We start from the raw sequence: 23,954 nt of genomic DNA on the forward strand, positions 1-23,954 counted from the left end.
CGCCGGCGGCGCGGCGAGGCGAGGCCGCTGGGCACCCTGCGCCCGGGAGGAGGGAGGCTCCAGACAGGCGGTTCAGAAGCACACTATGACTGGGCACTTTTGAACACTGAATTTCACCAAAATCACTAGTATTTAGAAGTACAGAAGCATCAGACAAAGCTATTAAAAATAATGTAGACGACAGCTTTGAGACATTTCTAACACTGGTAAAAATGAGATTTTCCAATATAGAAGTTAGTTATACTGTCATAAAAAAAACCTGTGTTTGAAAGCATTACCAAAGGTTTCCAGTAAGAAATTACAGTTGCCTAATACGCATCCTAGGTTGCATAATCTTTTCTCAAATCATCTTTTGCACTAGCAAACAAGAAATCATTCTGAAAACGTAAAGCCAAAGTTTTCAGCACTCCTTCCTTTGCATTTCGTTCCCCCTCCCCCTCCTCACCTTAAGAATGTACAGAATACTTTAAGCAGAATATTTGCATTTTAGTTTGTGAAACAATTCAGAGCATCTTCCCACTTAATCTTTGCCACTGCACCCTTTAAAAAGCCCAAGTCTGGCAACTAAAATGACGTTTTTCTAAGTAACAAAACCCAAGGCCGTTCGTCCCAGAACAAGAACTTTGCCGAGAACTCGGTCCTGCCCTGCCGGCGGCTATGGAGAAGGTGCTTCTGCAGGGAGGCTGCGTAGCGAAGTGACCGCACACCGCTCCCGCGTTTACCTCGGGGCGTCTGTCGGCGTTTCGCCGTACCTCGGGGCCTGCAAGGCGGAGAGGCGATTCTGAGACGTTGCCTCTGGGCAAGTTCTCCCTCGCCCATCCGCACCCCGCGGCAGAGAGGGGCGCTGGCGCCGCAGGGACTCAGCCGCAGTCTTCGCTCTCCTTCGCGAAGGATTCTACAGAGACCCACGCGCAGTGAATGGTTTCACACACTTGAGCTGTCAAATACAGACACAAAACCTTTCTTCCTTCAATAGAAGTAGTTTTAAAAGATTTGCGACATCAGTACAAAACCACAGTCACTTCTTCCCTCCAAAATATCTGCCAGACCAAAAAATCTGGTCTTACGCAAACCAATTCTACGTTCTTACTACATAAGAAATTACTGATTTAGCTTTACTGCAAATAGAAAAATATACCTTGGCAGACAGATGGATTCTCAAGTTCTTCCTGAACTGTTTAAATGCATGCTTCTTCGGTAACCTTACAGACACTGGGGAAGGGGAAAGCAGGGGAAGAGGGAGGGGAGGAGATGGAAGGTTTTGAAGAAACACATAACGAACGTCAATTACTCTTCAAATACAGGCCTGTTCTTTTGTGCAAATGTCATTAACACATTTGTGTGGGCAAGGCCAAAGCACACACGCTTACAGAGCGGAGCCCATCTGAACGCTCGGAGCGGGGCTGCGCGGCGCAGCCTCTGCGCCGCAGCAGCGGCCGGCAGCGACGCCGGTAGAGGACAGCTCACCGCAGGCGGGGAGGCGACACCGCCGCAGGCTGCCCGCGGGGCGGGAACCGCAGGGCTGACCGCGACAAACACCGACTTCTGCACAGGGGAACACGGGGGCTTCGACATAAAAGATGCAGCTAAACAGCAGATATCTGATCAGAGTATTTCAAAAAATTCTTTATTTCCTAGATATCCCTGGCAGCATGACGACTCTTAGAATGAGAAACTACTAAGAAGAAAATCATTATTTTAAAACCAGATTTAATATTACATACATGATATATAAAGTGAGTGTGTATATATATATATATATATAGGGGTGGGGGTGTGTGTGTGTGTATATATATATGATATATAAAGAGTGGGTGAAACCCAAGTGTACTCTGTTACTACCGCCTACCTGGAGAAGCTCCCTGGGGCTGGAGAGAGGACCACCACCGCACCCGCCTCCGCCCGGGAAGCGGGCTCCGGCCCGCGCGGTCAGGCGTCGGGCTCCCTGCCCGCATGCCTAACCCGCCCGACGCTCGATGGGGGATCTAGCGGACCACTGCCATCCTCAAGCTTAAGCTTCGCTGCCCTTACGCATTTGAAGGCATGACACAGATATGAACTATGAACACTTATTTAAAAGGAAAATTTGCTATATTTTGATTTTGCTTCTTCTGTTTTCATAATTCCTTTTTAAAGCTGCTTAATCACTTTGTGAACTGGTCTTCACCTATGCCAGTGGGACAAAAACCTCAGGCACTGCGTGTTCACCTCACTACGAGTTTCCAAACGAGGCTGCAATGACAATTTCTTTACTACACAAACGTTGCCTTGAACAACGAGATCTTGAAAATCCTGCACTATCTGCGGCCTTCCAGTCATCAATGCAAAAATAAAGTTCCAAAGGAGAACTGAAACAATACTGGGCAAAGTCACGAACAAGGATAATGAACTGTCAAGGATAACGAACGGCAGAGCTGCTTCTAGGTAAGGAACAGCCGGAGCATTTGATACAAGGGCAGCCGGCCCTCTTGAACACCTCCTCCTCCCGGACCCGGGATGTCCCTAGCAAGAGGGTCAACTCCTCTGGCAGCAGCCCAGGCCCCGCCGAGGTGCCACACCAGGAGGGTAAGATGTGCCTGCCTGAATTATGAAATAAAAAGTATTTGCCATCTAATTTGCTTGGGAGACAGCACTTAAGCCAACAGTGGAAACTTGTGCAGGCAGGGTGAAAGCAGCTAATACTGGTTTTGCCCAAATCCTACGCTTAACCACATCTTTGTTAAAGAAGTTCTTGTCGGTGCTACTTACAGTCTGTATTCGATTTACAGTTTATTCCACCAGAGATAATTTTAATATGCAGCTTTACATCCTCAGCTGTCTGACAGGAAAATTCTTCCAATTACTGATGGGACTCCCGTGTCAGAGACTGGCTTCCAACCGGATTCCCAAACAAGGGCCCAAAGCAGCAGCGTTTTTACCAGCCTCCAGCCATACAACCTGCCGTACCTAGGGCAATGTCTACGGCTGTCCCTGGTAGCAGCACCTCCACTTTACCTCCCGCATCTAAAGGCGACCAACAGGTTCAGTCAGCCGAGCCGAATGAGCAGGCAAGTGCCGCCACCCAGCCCCAAGCGTGCGGACACGTCTGTACTGGGACAGGAGATGCACCTGCAAGACGTACCATTCACAGCTCCATCCGCGCAATCCGTTTTTATTGGCATACTTAGGTCTCAAAACATTGCCATCAATGTCTCAGATCCTTCAGATATAGGAAGATAATGAATTAGTTAATTGTATCTTCAAAATACAACATGACCAAATATAAATACATGAAAAAGAATACAACATGCAAAAATTCCCCAACTTTAAATGGATTAATAATTCCAAAAAAATTACGCTAGTGAGACTTCTGCACAAGCCACCAATTCTTACACATTTTTCCACGTCAAGATCAAGAATTGTTAACAAGACACACAGGGCATAATAAAAGATGACTGGCTTCTGAATTATACTGTAAGAGAACAGTGAACTGTTATATCCCTTATTATTCCAAATTATTGATTTGTAAAAGTGTTTTTCACAGCAATGACTTTAATATACTGCCATTCATACACCAGCATAAATATCTGAATTGGATTTAACTCTCAAAAATTACTAAACTGATTGCTTATAGAATATAGTAACCAGCCATGGGAATAACAAAATCGATTTGTAAACTGCTAAGACAGCGTCTGTAAGAGACAGCTCAAAATTAACGCGTGTGTTTAAAGTGAAGGGTCGTCATGAACAACGCAATTTTTAAAAGTTTCATTGGGCAAATTCAGTTCTATTCAGTTCTATTCAGATCGCTCGGATTTGGGAGGAGAAAGATTTTGCCGCTGTGCTACAGTGAGGTCCCAAGTATCAAACGCAGGATTCCAATCTGCTCATATGGTAACAAAAAAAGATTAAACGGTCAGAAGTAAAAGCGTTCCTTACAAATAAAAATTATATAGCAATTTGTGGATATAATTAGAAAAAAATATTGGAAGCGATCACTGTCCAGGTGACTTATGCTAGCCCACAAGACGAGCCACGGCTCGTTCTGAGAGGTCCTGCCAGTCTTTTCTAGGGCAGGGATGCAGCACTGAATCGCTTCAGCGCCTGCTACAGGTGTGTGAGCACCCCATGGCTTCCACAAGGCATCTACAAATGTCCCTGTTAACAAGTGGGTGAGTCCATTGTGGAGAGAGTCAAGATGCTTCTGTCGTTGGCATAGAAGGGATCCGATGAACTCCATGATCTAAAGTAACAATAAAAGAAAAGTTTGGCTGACTGGGAACTTACAATCTAGAGGTGAGGAGAAAAGTCTATGAAAGCAAAAGATAAAAGTGTTATGAGATTAGGCAAATGTAACTCTTTAAAAGGCTAATTATTAATTTCACGTAGGCACCTGCAATTCATTCAAACCTTTGAAAATATACTGCCATTAGTCATGCCAACTACGGAATCAACAATTCTATGTTTACCTTTCTGGCAAAGTTTACTCACAGCTACAGATACGTTCATCACTATGAACTAAAATGACCAGAGGTTTGTATGCCAGTTTTACGACTAAAGTTTTAATGTCGTGCCTCAAGGAAGATCTGAACGCTGCACGTGTAAGTCGAGGCACTGTGAATGCCACAATTTGGTCCAGCCTAAGGTCATTCCAGTCCAGCCTTGTGGTGTGCAGAGCCAGCCACGGCAACCCGGTGTACCGGTGTTCTAGTCTCAAACATCCATGCTGTCCCAAGCTACGGCTAGGCAAAACTTATCTACAGCCATGGATCTATTTCATCCCCTACTGTTAAATTTAAGTTAAAATTTAAGGCATCAGGAAAACTACCTAACGTCACAGCTTTAGAGTCCGATGGGATCTCGCAATGTCTTTCTCTTAAGGACAGATTACTCCTTAGAAGAAATACTGTTCTTGGTTGAACAGTATTATAGGACTGTATCTGAAAAGCTGAAAACCAGCAGGTTGGAAGGCAGGAAATCAAAATATAACGAACTGATCCTCCAAATTTGCCTCTGTCAGAAATCTGCTGTTTCTTTAGAACTTTTACATGCGATGCCTTGACACAAGTACCACGAATGGGAGATCTGAACAATTTGGTAATGAATCCTACTGCACAAGAATGTACGTGATCCAGCATTCTTAATATTTTAGTGACTGACAAGTTGACAGACAAGACAATTTAATGGAACAGACAGACAAAAATGCATTTTATCATACCACAACACACATTTTATATGCTAACTGGTGAAGGAAGCTATAGAAAATACTTCTCGAATACATTTTACAAGCAGTAAATTAAGTACAAAAGACTATATTCCTGTGACCCGCTACTCCAAGCATTTGTACAACTTTGATTCATCAAAGTTTCTATCAAAATTTGATACCGTGTTTGATTTCACGTTCAGTTATTGTATTTGACAGAATATCATATTTGACAGAATATCAGGAGCACAGAATACAACACAAGCTAGCTACAGCAACGTTACTTAGAATAGTGCTCTTCATTCTACGGCACTCTCACAGACAACATATTTATAAGCATCACTTCATTCAACAAAAATAATGTGCAGCTACCTCCTGGTTGAATAAGAAGCTGTTTTATAAAGCACAAGCATGCAAAAGACCATCCTGTTTGGGACTGTGCAATCTGCTGAAGAAATCAGCTTTAGGTAAAAATCAAAGCAGCTCCAGCTCGTGAACAAAGGCTAAACAGTTTTACAAGCATTTTTAAATCACCAAATACATTTCTTAACTATACCTTCTGCATTTCACAACTTTTAACTGCCTCATGTGATTTAAGCGATCAGTACATTAAAAAATAAACAAAGACTTTGACGTATTACTAGGAAAGCACAGGGGAAGAAACAGGCTTAGTACCTTGACTTTTAGACTAGATTTTAAGTACCAATGCTGACTGGAAGGAACTGAAGTCATTGAAGAAAGCAAGTAAGACGGAAATTTAAAAAAAAAAAAGTCTTTTCTAATTGTACTGTACATAAATTTAAGTGAAACTAGAAGATGGTTCAGAGTAATTTCAACCAGAGGCAGAAGCAAAAACTACAAAACTTCAAGTCCTTAGCGTAGCACCAGGATCGTTTGGCACATTCATTACACATAACACTAACTTCGTGTTCTAACAACTCTAGAATTACTCAGCTAGATGGAACTTTCTCTGAAAATTACATGAGGTAAGCAGACAAGAAACCTGAGAAAAAGGAGTCTTCAAAAAGCCTTTAATATTCTGTCAAATATGAGTTATCTTCCATAAATGTTTCTAAGTTCTTAAAGAAAGAAAAATTGAGTGAAAAAAGAGGAAATTGTAAAAATGTAAATGCATTGCAGAAAACAAAACACAGAATACCTACCTTATAAGACTACATGTTACTAAGGCAAACGTTAACTAAAAATCTGCCCTAATTAGATAACAATAAATGAAAAAAAGTAGCATGAGAAGTTCCTCATTTGGAAAGCACAGTTTTACAGAGAAGTGGGAAAAACCCCCAAAAACTTAGAGAAACTGCTACCAACGTGTTGATTTTTAGACCAATTAAATGCTCACCTTGTAGATTAAAAATTCTATGAAATTGTTTATTTTATACATCATGCCCGCTTTCTATACAGCAAGAGTTTGAATTTAAAATGTACTTAATCATAACAGTTCATTTTTCATATGGAATGAAACATTTTGCATAATCATACCCTAGATTTGTAGAAACGTTGAATAAATCTCATAAGCAAGCCAGAGGAGAGAAACTGACTGAAACCACAGACACCGTGTTCAACACAAGGTTCAGAACAGAGAGGTACTACATACCAAGTCAATACCTAAAGGCAGAATCAGAACTGACAAAGCTCGCCAGTGAAAATTACCCACACAAGATTTTATACCGAATGAATGATATCACGATCTTTAACCAAAAGAGACAGAGTCGTTCAAATACAAAATGAGTTTCCTTGAAAACGCGTGAAGTGCACCTTTTTCAGGTTTGCCTTTTGACCGACGAAGGACCATGATATCATTCAGGGACCGAGAGATTACGATGTACAAAAGACTACTTTTATTTTTACCCCCAAATATTTCCATGTTTGTTAGCTATCCCTCTTTATTTGGAAATGGGGAGATGGCACATTAGCAGATTTAGTAAGAGTTTTTCTCACAGTTACGCTGACTGCAACAGCAGCATTGCTCCTTAAACAGATTTGATTACTCTAACGTGCTTTATTCCCACTGAGGTTTGTTTCACACGTGGTTTGTGAAGGAAGAAGGTTTATTTAGCACATACTTTGGAACGGCACACGTGATTTTGACAAGATACCTTCTAGAACTGAAAAAACATTTAAAATTCTTAGAACCTGAAGGCTCTGTTCTGTCAATTACTCTGATTTTAGAAATAGATTATAAAAGTTATACTACAAAAATATTTCATCTTCATATCAATCAATGGCTGAAAGATTTAAAGACTCTCCTTCTAACAATGAAGTTATATGTTAGGGGGGGAATGTGAGCCTTGTGTAGATCTTCAGGAGTAACGCAAGCTCCAAGGTAAATATTTGGAGGTTGTACATCAAGAACCAAAGGGAAAAGTCTTTCGACTTTACAAACAACTCCTGATTCGTGAAGGCAAAAAAATAATCATAAAAAGGAGAACAAAAACAGCAGCAAGGCTTGATTTTCTAAAGAGAGGAATGTACAAATCAAGAGAAATTACGATAGATACAACACAAGAACTTGCAGTAAGCCAAACTAAACGTTTTAACAGAAATCTTTTGAAAACTGTTTTCCCCCCCTCCCCATCCCAAAAGAAAGCACTCAAAAAGAAACAAGAAACTAATCTTTTAGGATGAAAAAAGTACAATAAAGAGTTGCATTTCCTACTTAGATAAGCAAAACCTGCAGCTGGTTTGCTAGACATCTATCGCTGCAGGCTCATCAGGTTCCAGTTTATAGGAGAATCGTCTGCAGCAAAGGCTATTGAGAGAAATGCCACACCTGTTGACCCGGGTTGGAGTGCATCTTCCCATTAGTCGTTCCAGCATTCTTCTAACAGATGTGCATGCTGTTTCCCCACCTGAGAAGCAGCACACGGAGTCCAAGCAGTTGATACCTGAACCTGCCTCAGTAAGCTGGAAGGAAGAAATAAAAAAAAATAAAAAAAAAAAAGAAAAATCAGTGCTCACAGATTCTAGCAATGAAGATGTTATCAGAAAACACTTAGGAAAAGCAGGTTTTCTTAAAGTTAGAGTGTTGAATATTTTTCAATTTTATAGGAGAACTACAATGATGAATAAGACTACCATTTCCCTTCCTAAGGTCTATATACACTAAAATTTGATCTTCCTGAGGTCTAAATGCAGCCTTGGTGAGCGTATGGAAACCGTTTAGCACCATCTCCACTTAATGTTGGAAATGGGTTAGCAATTCTCTGCATTACAGCTACAGTGAGTCTCTGGAGCAGAGCATCATGCAGTTTAAGCTGTGATGCCCTGATTAACCTCAGTGGAGGTATAACAATTTATACAAGCTGCAGGTCTGCCCTATTTTAAGGGAAATCTATCAAGAGAAAGCTTCAGACCAGGGCTGCAGAATACAATGCAGCAACCCGACCCCAAGTAATAATTTTTCCTCAAGAAGTGTAGAATGCAGCTTCCTATAATAATTTACATTATATCACTACCATAGATACCCTTGGCTTGGTAAGGAACAAAAGCACATTCCTGATTCTGTGAATATCTTTTATCTAAATGCAAACAAGGCTGATGTTGGAAAGGTTTGGCCACGTTCGTGCCAGCATGAAGAATAATTCAACATTAGCATAATAAACTTTCTACTGTTCATTCTTTGTAGGTGAGAAAAAGACCCAAACAAAATGGAAGTAGTAATACAGAGATGTATGGGTTTAAGTTAAGTGCCATCTATCAGTGTGCTCCTCTATATTGTTTTTGCACACTTGTCAACCACAGCATAACTAAAATCTCACTGAAATCTAGCACTGCTGGCGAGAGACCACCCAAAACTGACTTTGGTATCCTTTCCAAAAGGAAACAGAAGTGTGGAGTGTGTGGATGCTTTTTCGTTTAATTTGAAACTCCTCACGAGAGCATCCTGTCAAGCAAGTGCCAAACACACAGGCTAAATATAAGCATCCATTATCCTCACCTCACACTCGGACACCAGTGAATGAAGAAATCTGGGAGGAGGCATCTTAGTCTATGATAGAACACAACTCACTTAAGAGCTTCCCCCGACTTTTCACCACGAGACCAAAGGTCGCTGACTGTTGTCTAAAGACTTTGGTTTCCAACCCCCATTTCTTTCATGCCACCCACACTTGCCCAGCACTGCAAGGAAAGCAAAGAACCTCGGAGTTTCCTATGGCAATGGTTTACTACAAGTGGATACATTCCTTCCTAATCCCCCAAAACAGGCAACTTGACAGATTACAGCTTCGTAACAGAGCAATTCCTGTACTACAACGAGGAGGCAGCTAACAGAAACAAGAGGCATCTGGAAATCCAAAAGAAAAATCCCAACTGGTAGGACAAGGAGGGAGCACACAGGCAAAACAGGCGTTTCCATGCGTCTTATCCTATGCCTGCCCCTTCCTCAGCTCTGTTCCGCACTCTCCGTGGTCCCTCCAGATCTCCCCGTCACACCGCGTAACGGGATGCTCGCAGGATGGTCAGTTAACAGCGGCATGAACTTACAGAAAGCGTTACAAACCGAAACCCTTGATTCAGTTGCTGCACCTTGGAGGTGAACGAGGGCAGGCAGAACACACGCTTCTGACTAACTCGCACCCATTTGGGAGGCCTTCTGGACAAAAAATGAACGTTTACTACGACAATGAACTTCTGTAAATACCTGAGAGACAGGAGCAGAAGCATTGCGACTGACAGGTCTAAAAGGGGTTTTGATTAAAACAAAACCAAAACAAAACACATCTCAACAGAGCCTGAGTCCCTGAATGCCCTTACTGATGACCATCACACCTAGTCACAATGGTACTGTCACAGCCGATACCGTCATTAGGAGCAGCACAATTCGCAGCGCCGCAGCACGAGCAAACACGACCTTCGCAGCCACTGCATACTGCGCGCACAGCCCGTCAGGCAAGAAATTACACAGAGCAGAAGGAGCTCCTACTAGGAGGTCAGAAAGCAAGCGCCCCGCTACACATGCGCTGGTCTTCACCGCTGTGCTCACAGCGATACAAAACAAACTCAACGTTCCTACACTTCGGATTTCAAAGAGTTCATCCATTACATTGAAGCAGACCAAGTAATACCTTTGAAGTTACTGCAAGAGGTCATATTACAGTGGTTGTGTGTAGGATCCGAGGGACCAGACTTTTTTCCCCCTCGAATCTGCTGACCTGGGAGCCACCAGTCCTAGATATTATTCAAAGACTGGCAGAAAGAGGAACCAAGAGTAGCCCAAACTAGCTTCTAAGGACTGAACCCTCAGCTCCGGACTCTGGAGGGCTGGTGTCTCTTCTTCACTAGAATCTCCTTTGTTCTTCTCAAGTTAGATACTCACAAAAAGCTAGGATCATGCTTGAACCACAATTTAGGGAAAAGTTAATATTACCCTTTTTTAAAAAACAGCAAACATGACCTTACATAAGCCTGGAAGCAACATTTATGTTTTATCAAACCCACAGTTAAGTGTAAAGTAATACTAGGAGAGCATTAAGGACAACATAAAAATAAATTCAATTTTATGTGTAGATATATTGTGTATCACTGCCTGGCGAACATGGATTTTTATATTTATATCCACTACCTGGAAGGAAGATACTTATATTATACTAAAGAGTCCCTTTTCTCACTTTTCTCTCTGTGGCAGACAATTAGCATCATAGTTTTATATCAAAGTAAACCTGGCATGGTAAGGCAGTAGAGCATAATGGTCTCTGAAGACCTGAAACAAACCCTCAGGAAACAAAAGGCAGGAGAGACAATGCTTTAAAAAAATTAATAAGTAGAGAGAAATATCTGATATTATTCATATTTGGGCTGCAAATAAAGTAAAGTATATTCATAAGGTAAGATCCGGGATCACGATAAACATAATACTTTATATAATAATTAAATCATTTCATGTAATAAATCAAAAAGCAACTGTAGTGCAGAATTAAAAGAATGATTCAGCTGGATATGGAAAAATCAAACCCACATACTATGATGCAAATTTTCTTGTAGATACCAAAAATATGGATATTTTGGAGATGGCTCCATGACTGTCTAAATGAGATAGATAAAAAAAAAAAAAAATATATATATATACACACACATTAGGGTAGAGCGGGAGTACTACCTAGTGAACGTAAGAACTGTCGGGTAGGCTAGATGGATCTAGCAGTTGCCTATTGTCCTCCCCTCTGTGCCTGCTTTCAGCAAAGTCACATGCTGAGCTGACTGAACCCTTATCTTCTTCCATCTAGAAGGACAGAAAAGCAACAAATCTTATAAAGCACCATGCTTGCATTGCTTTAAAACAGTTACCATTTTTATATGAACTTTCGTTTTACAGGTCTGTTCTTGATAGAACAAGGCATATTTACAAAGTAGAGAGGCAATTTTTTCAAGTTAATGGGTGGATCAAACACGGCTTAGCAGTGCACAAGTATTAGAAGTGTTCAGTCTTTTTGTGCACCATAGACTACAAAAGGGGAAAACCCAACAAATTTGAAATCTATTTCAAATTTTCAGATTTTTGGCTTCAAATTTTGGAGTTTTATTTGTTTTCCCCCTTCTCATAGAAAGGACCATTGCAGTTTGTTTGTCTTATTAAAGGGTATTCTATATGCCACAAGACAGACATTTCAACTAAACATTTAATCACACTGAAATATAGAGTTGGGACTTTGTTGAACAGGAAATGTATTTAATCCTGTACATCAAGTTAAGAGCACTACAGCGTATTCTCCTGAGCCCAGGTCCTAGCTGCCAACGTGCCTGATGCCACGTGGACACGTCAGAAAATCCGAGATGGTTATTACTGTTCCACAATTAAGTTAAAACTTGCTCCCTACTGTAAAGCTCGCTTTCTTTATCCCTTAATATATTGTATAGCAAAATCCCAAACAATTAGATTTAAAATTTTAAAAGAAAATATAAGAATGTTGACATCTAACAACTTCACTGGCACTTACGTTTTCAACATTTTTCTAGTTTTTCTACTCTTCATCTCTTTGAGTCAAATAAACCTACAAATGCCAAATTATTTCATTATTGCAAAGTCATCAGACATATCTTCAGGTAAGTAAATATGTGCACTTTTGTGACTGAAGATAAATATGAAATATTCTATTCTTCTCTCACTTATTCCCTCTTCCTGTGATAGATTCTACAGATTAGCTAGCAGATCAGCACTACGCTATGCTAACACAATATACAAACCTGTAAAGGAAGAGAGTACCCTTGTTCAAAGTTTAGCATATTAAGATGTTCTGGTATACTTTGCTAGTGCGAATGCACGTTTGCACTTGAATAGTCTTTCTGGAAATCATACGTTCCTTACAGAAAACATGCTGTAAAAGGAACAGAACCCCGTCTACTCGCCTTCTGCGTGGCCGGGCTGGGTCAGATACGAAAGCTATTAGAAGGGGAATCCTATGAAACAGTACCTAGAGGAAAAAATACAGACAAGCCATGAAGGCTGTAAAGGCAGGGCCAGAAGCCTGGGGTTCTGGAGACAGCTAAGAAAGCAGATCTGCACGGAGATGAAGGGAGAACAAGGCGAGGACAGACCCATGGGCCTGCGGACGGGGCAAGAACAGGGTCTCGGCTGTGCTAAGGCAAACGCTACAGTGGGAGAGTCCCAGATACACCGTTACGCACTGACAGCCTTCCCTGTAAATAAAAACCTCTCTTGTGTTTTACATAGTATTGCGTACAGTCGTAACACACTGTCCAAAGGTAAAAACTCTATAAACGCAGTTAATCCCATCAGTAAGTAGAATTAAAACATCTGTCCGAGCAACACTTCTCACATGTGGCTTAAGATTTCTGACAGTTCTTATAAAGCACAGAGACATGTATACATACATACACACACACAGAACTTTGTTTACAAAGGGAAAACTGAAACGAGATGCAACGGGGCCCAGTTAGCACCCCATTCCAGATGTCCCCAGAAGAGGAGAGCGAGCTCCGAGGCAAGCGGCAGCACTCGCTCAGTCCCCAGCTGAAGGCAAAGCCTGCACCGGACCCGGGCTGCCCCGTCTCCTCTCCACCCCAAGTTACAGCAGCGACAGTGAAGTTCAGAGGCAAAGGTTTAACAGGCACACACGCAAGACTGCGTTTGACTTACAGGAATCACACGGACACTTAGAAGACCCCCCTCAAAGCTCTTAACTGTACATTATAAATGTACTTAATATGAACGTGAACATTTTCTGCACACTGTGAAGCCTACAGACACACAATTGATAACAACATTATACTTGTCTTTTCATTTGCATTCATAAAGGTGTTCTCCTTTGTACATCAACAGGACATAAGCCCATCTGCAGAAGAAGGCATAACTCGGTTTAACCTGCTGCTATACTCCTTTCCAGGTTTTTATTGTACATTTAACAAACAAGAAAAAAGGGCCAAAGTCTGCTCATCAACCTGCAGGCACTCTGCCGTCACAAAGGACGCAGCCGCTGGGCGGGCAGGTACCAAGGGGTGTGGGCAGAATTCGCTGCCCACGGCTGCTTTGTTGCGTGTTCCTACGCTTTTCCTTGCTTTTGGAAAACAGGTGCCCTGGACACCACAGAAACTAACCCATGGCCTTCGCCCCAAATTCGTTTTTATTTAGTATAGTGAGGTGAGTAGTTTCCATCTATTCACTGATTTTCCTTTGTACTATTTTCGGTAAGGATCCACAGGATAGCTTCTGAACTTTGTCCAAAGACTACAAATAAAGAACTGGAGAAGCCCAAATCCGTGTTTCTTTCTTGCTGCGCTTCACAACTTCAACCGCACGCTATAAGGCACTCAGTGCTTCTGTACCTTCCTATTAGACGCTCAAGTGTAAAACTCCTGACACGCAGAGAACTGGATTTGCATAATCATTTGTTACTTACGGAAAAAAACAAACTTCCCATTTTTTTCAACCCCTTCCCGAAGTGTAATATGAAGAAAATCCCCTCAAGTTAGCAAGCATTCTCCTGCTTTTAGTATGTTAATAACTACAGTGCTGCATTCCTAGACAGCTTTATTTTTCTTTCACCATCCAGTTGCATAACCCTTAAAACGTGTTTATATTTAGAAAGTTTAACAGAATCTCGTTATAAATATATAATCTCTTAAAATTGTTATAATCTCTTGTTATCTTTGGTGTAGATATGATGCACCACGTAATTCACTTTAATAATTCAGTGAGAAAACAGAGGTTTACTGGAAATATATTTATCCGAAGTTTTAAAGAGGTAACTTATTTACATGACACTGATAAACCAAGGATTTGAAAAGCTAACTTGTAAAAGCTTTTGCAGAGGAATCTCCCCAATATGTTGCTAAGTTTACTAAAATTCAAGAGGTATACTGCAGTTTGCCCGTTTTAAAGCTGGGACACGCTGAATTTAAAACAAACCAAACCCACCACTACCTCCCTGGGGTGTTTGGAAATCTAAGCTGCTATGTTTCAGTGGGACAACTAACAGCTGAACACAATAGCCACTTTAGTTTTGCCTTGCAAAGGTATAGCACACTCTCACAGGAAATACAAAGCTTTGCTCTTCCCCCCCCCCCCCCCCCAAGGACTTGTACCATCTCTTTCAATTAACCACTAAAAATTCTCTGCTAATCGTTTACAATGTCAGCGTCCCATCTCCTACTTGCCCTCAGGTAAACAAAGAGCAATTAGGCCCCAAGCACGTAGGTTGGTTGGTTCTTCTAGCACCTATTTGCATGTTTTTAAACAACACAGTCACCTTAAATATTTAAAAGGACTCAGTTCTTTGCATTAATTCTTGCTATAGAATATAGAAGTAGATAAGGGTGGGATAAAACATCAAACAGGTTGAGGCATTTTTTATGCATATGAATGTTTTAGTCTTACAAATGAGCATCAGCATTTGATAGCATTTAGTGTACTGAACTCAGTGCATTTGAAGGGTTTCAGAATCACGATGGTTCACCTACACAGACACAAGTACACTTTGATCTTTTTTGGAATAATTTTCTAGGACTTTGTAGCCAAATGCCTTTAGGAATACGTATCCATACACATTGAAAACAAACAACACTCACTTTATAGATGCACAAAACAAACACAAAAAGCCTTAGCCGCACAAGTGTATGTACGCACCCGAACTTAAAACATTTTCTGCCCTTTCAACACAAGTGAAAGCAAATTAAAATGGGCAAACAACTCGCAAGAAATTGCTGCCTGAAATACATGGACCTTCCTGTCACGGCCTTATGAAGCTGAAATTATCCAACATGCAAAAAGCACTGTTAATTTTGATCATAAAAAATTAAAAGCATTATAACCATGCTAGAAACTGTGATTATTTAAAAATGGATGCAAGAAGAGCTAGATCTGTATTCTCAAAGTTGAGCATCATGCTAGGGATGTTTTTTCCTAAAAAAGCACGTCCAACACATGCTACTTAGGAGAAGCATTTGGCTCAAAAACACAGAGCAAAGCCAAGAAATAACCAAACTGAATGTATCTGCACTACAGGTATTGCTCTCTCAACCCACTAATATTCATGCCTCTTCCCATCTCTCTCAGCACTGGTTAGTTCACCTCCAGCATGCACAAGAGTTGATGAGGAACTGTCCCTCCTACTCTACCTAATTTTGCTCAGCTGATTCCTTGCCCTGGACAATGGCTGCAGTGCGATGAACTCGTCACTTAAAGCAACTCTGTTGGAGTACATCTACAATTGGACAGAGAAGGGATGGAACATACATGTCAGTAAGTAGCAGCAGCAATTTTCTAAGAGAAAGACACAGGACAAGACATTGTTATTTAAGTGGAATACACATCATATACAGAACACAAGCCTGGTACCTGCAGGACAGCTCCTGGGATCATCACAGCCAGTTATTTTTTGGTAGGACCGTTCTTGAGTGTACCTTAGCTTTCATACTGAGAAAAAAGGCCTATACACTTTTACATCTATGCTTTACCAGACATCTTTATTCACTATTACCTTCTGCCCTCAACAGTGCTGTGATTTATATTTACCTGAAGATTTATCTTTTGATTCAGATTTACCTTACTGTTCACTTCCTCCTATATGTTTCTGTAACAGACTTATAGTCAGAAATTACCCAGAAGCTACTTCAGGGCAACGGATCAAAGTCAAAGAAAATCCATCTTACTATGCTTAAGGCCAGCAAAAAAACTTGGAACACAGGAAAAAAAAATTACACCCTAAGCGCATTAAGGACAGTAGAGTTAACCAAACCCATCCCTCTATAAAAGTCAACTCATGCTTGCCTGGCCAAGTTTTACTATACGGACTTCCCAAAACGGAACAGATAGATTTTTTTTTTCTTGTTGTTGTGACACAGAACAATATTTACATTTAAAAGTTTATCTTTACCAGAATTTCTCAAGTGTTTCTCTCTCATACCAGTTAAATTTCTTTGCTCTCTTCTGAATAAATTAGTTACATGTAACAGCCAACTGATGAGAGACAGCTTGGCTGTTGACACTATGACCTTATACTAAATAAAAGATATAAAACCATATACTCAGTAGAGTAAGGCAGACGCCTACAGATACAGTGAATTCAGATCACTAACTGGGTAACTTGCACAACCAGTGTGCTCTTAGTTTCTGAAAGATTAAAACAATAGGGGCAAGCATTTTCAGCTGAGAAACCTGTGTTTTGCTCACTGCTCCTTGGAATATTTTAGAATTTAAATGATGGAGGACAGAAACAAATAACTTAAATAGCTGTGACTGAAAAAATTAGTGACTGGTTCATGTAACAATTTATCTTGCCCTGATAAAAACTTAGTAACTGTAAACTAAACTTTTTCTTTCCCTCAATATGCAAATATACTTAGTCTTACAATTAAAAATGAATAATTAAAAATATTCAGTTATACAGAGGGCGCACCTACACTACAAAAACTGCATTTAAAAAGGCAATATACAAAGTTCCATATTTGTTCTTTGAATGACGTCCACAGAAAATTCCTCAGCTTTTAGGACAAAGACATTCTGCAAGCTCATTCTATGTGAAAGTCAGAGTCCTCTCCTCTGCTTTGAAACGGAAAGAAAAATATTTACTAGAAATTTTAAACAAATCTCTTGAGGTACAGTCATGAAAGAAGCATTCTGTCACTTGTTGACAAGAAACGTGCCAAGTTGGTCATCTGTTCACTTTGTCTCCTTCCTCACTACAAGAGCAGCCGATGAAGTTCAGTGGGGCTGACTGTCCCATTAGAAGTAAGGGTGGGAAAATTTCAACGAATTAAACCTCAAGAAAGCAACAAACAGATGCCTTCTTTTCGCAAATACATTTTTAACTATGATTTCATTATCAGACACACACAGAGAAACCACTGACTGGCTGCTGAAGCACTTCAGGTCAAATCAGATTTTAGATACCTCAACTTTGCAATATCAGGCATTAAGTGTTTTCAGAAAAAGACAGTATTTTGGTAAACATAGACCCTAATGCTGACACTGTCAAATGGCAAAGTAGAATGGGAATAAGGAGGGGGGAAAAAAAAAAAAAAAGATGACTAAGAGATGCACAAAGCAAAGTCCTCATGGCTATAAATCAAGCTGTTAGACATTCATCAAGATTCTTTCTTAAGAATAAGAAGTCCAACTGTGTTCTCAACAACACAACTGCAATGGAAGCAAACCGAACCTGGAAATTCTTTAGAATTGATTCAGAAAGCAAGAGAATGCAACAAGTATACGGATAAGGCTAGGGAAAAAAGATGTGGGCTTTTTGATTTTTAATTCAAGAACTTTAGGAACACGAGAAACCTCAACCCCCATACTGATACACTGCCAAAGAGAAACAGCTGATGCACAGGAAGGAAGGAAAGGGAAGTGCTCAATAAATATTGCCACTAGTTTTTGAAGGGAAAAAAAAGATAAGTAACTATCATTACCTATAGAATTTCTTCTCAAGACTCTCTAATCCAAAAAGTGCAGTAACATGCAATCAAGAGTCTTATCAGGTCTAGCTCAACAGTTTTCTGAAAGCTCGTGGTTATTTACCTTGGCTTTTAGCTACTAAATTCCAAGACTGGAAAAAGCAGCTAATATTCCAGTTTTGAAAAGGGACTAATGGGATATTCTGGCTGGCAATAGGTTTGTCTGCATGATGTTGACCCTAGGCAAATTAAGAGAATGTCTCACGTGGGTTTTTTAACACACAAATTAGAAGGGTAATATAATTCAAGTAAATCAGCATGTACTTACATCAAAGAAACGACAAGGTTAGATGCATAAGTTAACAGTATTGATGTAATGCAGTTAAGAGTTCTGTATGGCACATAGCTCAGTGTAATTTGAATTAAGCAACTAGGACACCACAAAATCAGTATGGCACACAAACAGACTAAAAACTTCTAACGGGTTTCAGAACATAACTGTATACGGGATATCTTTGTCAACTGCATTCTTCATTCACTTTCATTTTTTTTGGCCCTGTGCTATTTGACTTCTCATCAATGACCTGGAAGAAACCAACATAATCACTCGCAGATGAGAAAAAGATGCAGAAGATAACAGGTTATTGATGCATATTATTTTGTAAACTGAATACAGCTGGGGGAGTCATTATTTCCATACTTGGCACCGACGTATGCTGTGCTGGAATAGTGTGTCCACTGGTGAAATCCAAAATTCAAGATGAGGTTGAGGAATGGTGAAGATTACAGGAGAAATACCATAATGATTAAAAGACTGGAAAATAACCTTTTTGACAAGGGATGCAAGTCCAATCTACTTATCAGTGAGAAAATTAGCTTGATCACAAACCTAACCATGAATAAAACAAAAAATTTTTAATAGAAGGCTTTTCAGTTTAGCAGAAAAAGTATAAAAAGATAAAAAGCTGAAAACTGAAACCAGAGACAGTAACTATTAGAACAATGGGTCAGGATGACCTCTCCATAACTGTCACTAAAAAGAAGAAAACACTCAAACATAGATGAGATATTTACCTAAAAGACAGCCTAATTTCAACAGAATGATTTCAAGGAGTTTTTGTAACCCGTGTCAGGCAAAAGGGAGATTCTATTATCACAGCATATCTTTAGACCTCTTCTATGAATTTATGAAAATGCCACATGGGTAATTATCTTTAATTACATAATCAACAATCAAATACATGGCATATGATATGATCAAGAATTAAGAAATACTAATCAAAACAAGTCCTACTAAAGTAATTTTTAAAATTATTGTTTTCATCGCATTTTAAGAACTATTCAGTGCCAATTAGTTGAAGAGAGAGCTTCTAATACCTAGACAAAAATGAGAATAAGTTACCATCTTTAATGCAGTACAAAAATGTGTAGCATGATCCTCTCATCAGTTGCAAGCTGAGATGCAAAAGACTGAGTGACCCCTTTATAAATAATTCTACTATTGCTAATATCAATTACTTAAACATAAATGTTATTTCCTTGTAAAACGGTGTCCTCATTTTCATGATTTTAAATTAACAATTACCTTTTGAAATGAGAACACTTTTACGCATTAAACATGACAGGAGCATAAGAGCATAATTAAATATCACAGGAAAGTAATTAGTTTACAAGACAGATTTTAACAAATGTGTTCTTTTAACTATTGATCAAGTTGGATACAAAAGCATAACATTACCTGAGCTTTTTCAGTACTTGTTGGTTGTAGATGTCTGTACAGCACTTTCTTCACAACATCAAGAAACAAACAAGCAACTACTATGAGGATTATGGCAAACCAAGCAGAACCACTTGACAACAGCTGAACAAATACAAAGTACATGTCCTGGGTATGTAAAAATGGCCTGAAAAGTTAAAAGAAGTGGCAATTACTAAAAGGAACTTCTAGAAACAAAAAGTACAGCACAGGCAGGCTCAAGTGTATCTTATTTTACATCAAGCACCAAGTCTCTCAGGATGCAGAGTTACAATTGCGGTGTCCGTGAAGAAGTCTAGCAATCTGTTGGAACTGACCTGGAAAGAAACTCTGGGGCAGGAGGGTACCGAACTTTGGGAGGAAATGTTCTGGTTTAGTTTTAAATTGCGTTGCAGGAAATCAATCACCATCCTATCCCTCCAAGACCCCCAAATACAAGCGAAAATACATCACTTTACTGACTCAAACCCCAGCATCTATTTCTGTTGTAAACATTTACCTATTACACAGCACCTTTGGGAACCTATCTACTTTTTAAAAACAAAAATGCCTTCATAGTCACAAGCTGTCAGAAAGAAGTAATTTCTGTCCTCGAGCACAGGACAGCTTAAGAGCATTGCCCAAATTTCTGAAAGAATCACCAAAAGCGAGTGGCCGCTCTAAGGTTAAAAATTTATTTTCCGACACCTGTCACAAAATTCAGAGCAACATGGTAGAACATAATACTTCAGTGTTTTTTCATAGCTTTAACAATCATATGTGCTATAGAAAGGAGGGGGGGGAAATCACTCACCAGATAATTCCCCCATAAAACAAGGAGAATAGGAAATAAAATACAATGGATCCCCAAGTAACAAAATGGTTTATCCATGTCCAGAAGTGAGTTTCCAGTGCCATCTAAAACAAAGATAACATGAATGAACTTCCTTTTTCCCCCCAGTTCACAGAAAATAATAAATACTGGTCTGAACGTACTTAGGAACTTCCAGCTCAAACACTAAATATTGTTGTAACACGCAAAAGGAAAAATTTTAACCAACGCTGAAAAATAATTTATCTGGAATCCTCAAGAATCAATTACTTCTGTATAACTTTTGAATCAATTTTACATTATTGCTCTATTACATATTTGCCTACATAACCAAACACAGAGGGTAATTAGTATATCATCATACCTTCATTGTAACCGTTATAACCATAACGGTGAAGACCAAAGTACCAAATGTCCAGTTTCCAAACATCTAAGAAAATGGCAAGACAAAAATCATGGAAGAAAAAAAAACAAAAATCAGTTAAGAGCATTCACCCTAAGTTAGATTCTTCTCAAGTCAACTATACTAATGAAACAAGTCTGTGGACATAAGCTTGTAACAACTAATATTGCGAAAAAGCAAGAAGGGTACAACACAAACTACTAGAAAAAAAATACAGCTTATGATAAGAGCAAAATTAACAATCCACAAGTCACCTTCCTTCTTGGTTCAAAACAAATCACCATGAAGGCTACATGAAATATGAAGAAAGTCCAAAACAGTAACATGAAGTGACAGGAAAATGAAGATATCAATTTGATCAACTAAGTACAAGCATCCAATAGAAAGCAAGTGTTGGGTGGAAGGTATTCACTTTAACATAAGTGCAAAACACCGAGTTGAAACATTTCCAGATCATTTTTAACATGCAGCATCACCTGAAAGTTCACTTTTTAACCCAAGCACAATTTTACAATTCAAAAATAATGGTGCCATTGTATTTTTCGAAGAAAATTCTAAGGAAAAGACACTTTGTTTCAAGGCTAATAAACACAAAATTAAGCTTCAATTCTAAAACACTGTATCTGTCGCTTTTGTATTCTCTTGCCCATGTAAATTAAACTATGAAAACTCTGAACAAGTTCTACAACAACAAAATCTCAGCTCTGACAACCAAGCAGGGATGCCGAGTTTGTCATCTATCTACACACATGCTACTCAGACACACACTGCCATTCTACAACAGGTCCAACTCCTCGGCTCTTGTAAGCAGCCTGGGTGCCGAAACTGTGGACATTGCTGTTTTGTAGCCATTTTTGCCACTGACATACTGAACGATGACCAAACCCTCAACTTGGTATTTACCGGTAGCAAACTAAGCAAGCAAGGAGAAAGGTACCACATGCGGACAGGCAATCAGAAGTCATCCTAGAGTTGATTTGTTAGTACAGCACAGAGGCACGAAACTGGGATTCGCACAGTTGTAGACCTTGTTGCAGAGCTCTGACAAAAAAAATCCCAACAGTCTAGTGACAGATCTCACAACTGCCTTCCTCATCTTTACACAAGGTACAAAACCGAGGCAGCCGTGAGTCTGGATTTACCGATAATTTTAAAGATCTTTGTTAAAACACATCTTCTGAAGCCTTCTATTTACTTTTCACGCCGATAGTAATGTTTAAACAAGCAACATGCTTGCCGTTAACTGCTGCAATAATAATCTTGAAGTAAAATTAGGCTACTGCTCCTGAGGGACCCGTGAAAGAAAGTGTCTTTGCTAACGCTGCTCTCAATGGTCACAGAGCTACAATGCAAAACCTGAACAGGTTCTTGCCACCATTTTATTTTTGAACACGTTTACACTGTGGATGCTGCATCCTTTAATCCTGCGAAGTAACAGATACAATATTTTGTATCTCCTCCTCTTCTCAACTCTTACCATTTGCCTGTTAGGTTTCAATATCTGACGACATGCACAGCATGAAAAAGGGGGGAGAAAAAAGAACTAGAAGATCAAGTTGTTGCACAATGTGTCGAGGTAAGTCTAACAAACCACCAGCATTAACAAAGTGTTTACAGTCTCTTCTATTCTGCTTTGCTCCGAACTGAGAACTGGGAACGGAAACGTGAGGCCTTGCACCAACAGCACCCTGCATCACACATTCACACGAGGCGACGGCTTCTCGAGGACCCCTCACGAGAAAGCACTTCAGCAGTACACCCGCTTCTCTTGCCCGTAACTTTGGCTTTTTCAGGCACGCGTTCAATTTGCAACATACTTTACGCGCCGCAGATATTTCACTGCAACACACAGTTCTACCTGTTCCACTAACCATCTTCTAGCAAACACAGAGAGGTAGAGAGCAACTCCAAATAAATTCTAAGACTTTTTTTATTTTTAGAAGTCACATCACAGAAAATGTGAGAAGCCAAAGGGCATTTGAAAGCTTTCTTTCCAGTATGCTCATTCACTACGTATATTTAAAGAATCTTGAGGTTAATTTATACAAGAAACCATTAAAAGAACCTTCTCCATAAAGTCTACATTAAAACACTGGTCTAGACTTATGGAATATAATCTGTTCCCCAAACTAAACATTTGTTACTAAATACAATGAAAACACATCCGTTGCTGCCTTGCGGACATTTACTAAGCAATTGTGAAGTGAGGTGCTTGCTTTGGCAACTAAGACAGATGCACAGAAACGCACGGATTCATAGTGTAAAATTACGTCATTAGAAGAGTACTGGAGGTCCTTTACCAATTCACAAGAACTTCAAAGTCACACGGCTTGTAACAAACGCCAAGAGAGGACACACTCGTACCTCAGCTGTAAGAGACATTTCAGTCTAAAGCACAACTATTTTAATGTTGTTATCAAACATCTCACGAGGAAACAAGTACTCCAGCTAGCCGCACCACTGCCCCGTTACTGCTCCCTTCTCTGCAGGGATGCTAACCACCCGCTGGCACGCTCTCCGATTTTAGTCACTCAAGACAATTCTGGCCATTGTCTGGCCATCATTAAATGGAAATCCCTTTTTTGGCTACACTTCCCGAGCTCATGCCCACTCCCTATCACCAGGTGACCGCTGTGAATACAACGTGACGCTATGGTTGTGCCTTGTGCCGTAACTTGCACCTCTACCAAGCACTACACGAGAATCAGCAAGCATTTCATGTCGGTAGTAAGAATGGCACAACGAGAGAAGCAAAGGTATTTTTGCATCGCTGCCCGTAACAGTTTTATAGAGAAAAATCAGTATCTAATTGTTCGAAATTGGGTTAACCAACTCAGAACTGGGGAAACGAGGAAGCAGACTTGCACGGGTTTCATCCAAGCTTTAGAGTTTTTTGTATATAATTTCTCCTGTTAACTATAACATCTTTAAAATA

The 23,954-nt window shown here is 39.9% G+C and overlaps 1 protein-coding gene across 4 annotated transcripts in view; it reads right to left on the reverse strand.

Annotated features, from left to right (window-relative positions):
* Window positions 1-1,805: 1,805 nt before the first annotated feature.
* ATP11B (ATPase phospholipid transporting 11B (putative)) overlaps window positions 1,806-23,954 on the reverse strand; it is a 67,355-nt gene continuing 45,206 nt past the window's right edge. For 2 of the 4 annotated variants that reach the window (XM_082319687.1, XM_082319684.1), the window contains 4 exons: window positions 20,981-21,046; window positions 20,599-20,702; window positions 19,788-19,953; window positions 4,132-8,104 (listed from right to left, as the gene is read on the reverse strand). In XM_082319687.1, coding sequence (XP_082175813.1) covers window positions 7,886-8,104; window positions 19,788-19,953; window positions 20,599-20,702; window positions 20,981-21,046 — 555 coding nt within the window. In that variant the 3' untranslated portion in view covers window positions 4,132-7,885. Of the gene's footprint in view, window positions 8,105-11,297; window positions 11,421-19,787; window positions 19,954-20,598; window positions 20,703-20,980; window positions 21,047-23,954 lie in introns of all 4 variants that reach the window. The other 2 variants (XM_082319685.1, XM_082319686.1) reach the window with 2 other exon arrangements.

The sequence above is a fragment of the Platalea leucorodia genome (assembly GCF_965183815.1).
Source record: "Platalea leucorodia genome assembly, chromosome: 8".
NCBI lineage: Eukaryota > Metazoa > Chordata > Aves > Pelecaniformes > Threskiornithidae > Platalea > Platalea leucorodia.